The 3,974-nt window shown below is 48.8% G+C and overlaps 1 protein-coding gene across 1 annotated transcript; it reads left to right on the top strand.

The window, feature by feature from the left end:
- Positions 1-6: 6 nt before the first annotated feature.
- On the top strand, positions 7-2,203 carry CST3 (cystatin C). The gene is made up of 3 exons (XM_031061248.1): positions 7-193; positions 673-786; positions 1,799-2,203. The coding sequence occupies exons 1-3, from the start codon at positions 119-121 to the stop codon at positions 1,874-1,876; spliced, it is 267 nt and encodes an 88-aa protein (XP_030917108.1). The 5' UTR covers positions 7-118; the 3' UTR covers positions 1,877-2,203.
- Positions 2,204-3,974: the final 1,771 nt, after the last annotated feature.

The raw sequence follows: 3,974 nt of genomic DNA, 5'->3' as shown, positions 1-3,974 counted from the left end.
GCTCTTCTTCGCCGGCGTCGTGCGGGGCGCCGAGCTCCCCTCGCGGTTGTTGGGCGGCGTGCAGCCTATCGAGGACCCCGAGAACGATGAGGGGTTGGAGCGGGCTCTGCAGTTCGCCATGACGGCGTACAACAGGGCCAGCAACGACATGTACAGCAGCCGGGTGGTGCGGATCATCAGCGCCCAGAGACAGGTGAGACACCGGGGGCGGCACTCTCTGTTATGGGGCTGGGGGGTGAGGCCGGCCGGATTCCTGCGCAGAAAGGGCAGAGCGCTAGCCCGGGGGGCTCTGCAAGCTGTCGGTTTTTTCCCCACAAAAGGTGGATAGAAGTTCTATTTTTATATCTTGGCTTCTCGTAGTCTGAGTGACCTTGAGTGCTGCGCGCTATGGAAGGAGCCAGTGGCTTTGCTGCGCTGCTCATGAGTTAACACGTCTCTGTTTATTGCTGCTTTGTGGGACATGTTTACTTGGATTTTGTTTCCTGTTTCTAAGGAGGTGCCAAGCGCCTCTGTAGTGGAGGTTGCCACATACAATTCCCTGTGTACTTTCACAGTCTGTTTTCCATCATGTAACAGGATCGCTGCCTGCCTTCCTGCTAGGCTTCTCTCGGCAGAGAGCCCTTCCCCGTGTGCTGTGAGTAAAGCCGCCTCCGCCTGCTTGTCTTGTTGCAGATCGTGGCTGGGGTCAAGTACATAATGGAAGTGGAGATTGCCCGGACAACCTGCACAAAGCCAGCAACTGATATCCAGCACTGTGCTTTCCACGAGGAGCCCCAGATGGCCAAGGTAGGCTCCAGGGCACAGCCTGCTGACCCCTACCCTTCCCCATTTCCAGCCCTGTCCCACTGGCTTCATACAGATGACTGTGGTCAGTGTCCCCTGTCTGCCTCAGCCAACATCAGAGACCTTATGCCTTTATACTTAACAAGGCAAAGCAAGTTTTGCCCTTGCAGAACTTGTCTTGCCAGTTGATGTCAGAGGAGGCAGGGCCTTTGGGCTGTTTTTTAAGTGGGGCTCAGGCTGGAGCAGTGCATGTATCTCAGTCCTCTTAAGAAGCAGTCATGGTCTGGATCAGAGGGGTATGTGGAAAAAACTGTCAGGCCTACAGGCCTCCTGACTCTCAGTCCAGGGTCCTCAGAATTCTCATCTCTTCTTTCCCATGTGATGTAAACATGCTTGGCATGCTTTCCTGTGGGACTTGTATTGCTGTGAATAGAGCTTTGGCCAAAGCACTGCCCACTAAGAAGCTCATCTCCCCATCTCCCTGTGCCTGCCAAGCAGTTACACAGGCATTTTGTAATGAGTAATTGAGCTTTTTGGGTGGGAGCACCAAACACATCTGCCTTCATCTGGCCTGAGGTTTTCCATAGTGCCTCATTCCTTCTGTTGATGGCAGCAACAGGGATGTATGTGCTCTTTGTCCCTGCATGTGTGAGAGGTGTAGCTGCACGTAAGAGAAGCACAAAACTGGTGTGTACCATTATGGCAACTGCAATGATTTGTTACAAGCGGCTTAGCTGTGCCTGTGGGCTTATGTTTGAGTGTTACCCATGCTGAAAGCTTTCCTCTGTGAGTGGATAAAGGAGATAACCTGATTGTCAGCAGTGCTGACTGCTCAGCTTTATTTCTTAGGGTTTATTTAAGAGATGTGACTCGCTCTGAGCACAAGAGTGCCGCTCCAGGATGCTTTTCTGGAGAGAGCAAATGTAGAGAGCCACAGGAGTGAAGAACAGTGGTAAATGACACTGTTTCATGCTCTCATCTTCCTAACTACTTTTTTCTTTCTTTCCTTCCTTAGCACACCACCTGCAACTTTGTAGTGTTGAATGTTCCTTGGAGAAACCGAGTGGAGCTGCTGGAGAGCAAGTGCCAGTAAGCCTACCTAGATACCAGCAGAGACCAGCAGCCAGTTCAGATTGAAAAGAAAAAGGCGATAACACACATGGAAATGGGCTTTATCAAAGCCTGTAACTTGGCTACTGATGTATGCTTGTGCTATGCAAATTAAACCATGTAGCTTCACTTTTAAAGCACAGTATGATCTCAACTTTTCCTTCTTTGGAATGACTATTTTAGAACAGCTGTTTTGGTCTTCTACAGCTTTCCCAATGAATTCACTCCAGTATCAGAATTCTTACTAAAACCTCTTGGTATCCATGTTAAGTGACTACTGTAAACATAAAAACTTAATTAATAATTGCCATGATGTGTGGTTTTCTTTGATCTTCTGCTGTCTTGGAGGGAGGGTTTGCTTTTAGTTGTCACCTAAGAATGGGATGAGAAGGAATATTGGGTCCTGATCACAGGAGAGATGAACCATGCCTGCTCGTTCCTTAGCCTGGCTTCTGATTTTGAGTAAAAGATGGAAGCTTAGCTGTTTTCACTGAAGGAACTCTGCTTTGGAGAACTCTTGATCTTGGTAAGATTAGCTGAAGCTGTAATGGTTTTGGGTCCTGGCTGCTGTACTGTTCTAAAGCTGTAAGGAAGGAGGAGCGTCCCCTTGATAAAATTGCATTTTCAGGTGCTAGGGAACGGTGCCAGGTCAAGAGAGAGTGCTGGGACTGGGTGAAGGTGCTGAAGTGAACAGTGGAGGTGCTTCTTGTTTTTTCACAGTCCTGATAGAGCATTTTTTTATCTTGTGTTTTTTGCCTTCCTGTATTTTGAAGTAAAAAATACATTCCAAATTCCTTTTGGTGTGAATCTCACCCATGGATACAGTGATTCCAGCTCCTTGGGAGTGCATCTTCTGTGGGTTGTTCTTCCTCCCAAGGGAAATGCCACTTGCCATCATTTGTTAGGGTTTGCCAAACTTGCAGTGAACATTAGGCAACACCTTGGTTCATGGTGTTGGGAGGATGAGCTGGTTGCCTGACACCAAAGATCTACATCTGGGTTGTGCTCAGATCCAATAGGAATAAATCCCTCTTTCTCACTCCTTTCTCAGTGCTCTGCATGAAGGTGGCCTGGTTTTGCCAGCCAGGTCAGTGACTCTGCACATTTCCATCTGCTGACCCTGGAAATCCTGGGTCAGGCTGCTCAGGTGCCCTCAGTTGTCCTTCTCAATCTCCTCAGTTCATACGTGGTCATTCCCTGGCTTCCATCTACACAAACACAAGGCAGTGGTGAAGGGATTCCCTCATGCTTTGGGTGAGTTTGCCTCTGTTAATCTTCTCTCCTCTTGGCTCAAGGGTGGGTAATTGCACAGGTCTCCTTCAAAGAGTCTAGGCCAGAAATGAAGGTGCAGATACACAAAATGAGGCATTTCCAGCACTTGTTGTAGTTATTATCCAGGAGCTCAGAACAGCTCGTGGAAACAAGTGGCTGTGCCAGAGAAGAGGAGTGTTTTAGTGTTAGGAGCTCCTGAATCTGGAGATGCTGCATTTTCCTGTTGAAATGCCAGTGACTAAGGGCATGAATGAATAGCACAGATTACCCCAGCTCACAAACTGCTGAGTGTCAGCCTTGGTGATTATCCCACCTGGAGAAGTGCCAAAAAAAGCCTGACCTAATTTAAACACCTTCCGCTGTGGGCTGTGTTGCTTTGCATTTGCAGCAGGCTAAGAGCATTAGTGGAAGTTCCCTTGCCAAGAGCATTTTGCTTCTCAGGTCTTTTTTGCTTGGCTGGCTGGCAGTGACTGGGCCTGCTGGACACTGAGCCCTCATTTTTTAGCTGTATTCTCTGCCTTTTTCAAATGTTGGTGTCAGCTGTGAACAGGTAAGCAGGGAAGTGCTTGTTTCATGTAGTCTCTTGCTTTGCTTGCAACTCATACATCAATTCTGGGGACATTCTTCCTGAAACTCAGTAGGGTCAGAGCTTTGCTGCTGCTACAGCTCAACAACCCACGGCTTTTTCCTGGCTCTGGTTCTCAGGGACCGATTTAGGGCCAACCATGTGAGAAGTGTAGCTCTCCTTAGCAGTGCCTGCCCTTGCAGACCTGTCCTCACATGGACTTGTGGCTCCCAGCTCCTGGCTC

This window comes from Geospiza fortis, unplaced genomic scaffold, assembly GCF_000277835.1.
Source record: "Geospiza fortis unplaced genomic scaffold, GeoFor_1.0 scaffold271, whole genome shotgun sequence".
Lineage (NCBI taxonomy): Eukaryota > Metazoa > Chordata > Aves > Passeriformes > Thraupidae > Geospiza > Geospiza fortis.
The sequence above is the reverse complement of the archived record's forward strand: the minus strand, read 5'-3'. Positions and strand labels throughout refer to the sequence as shown.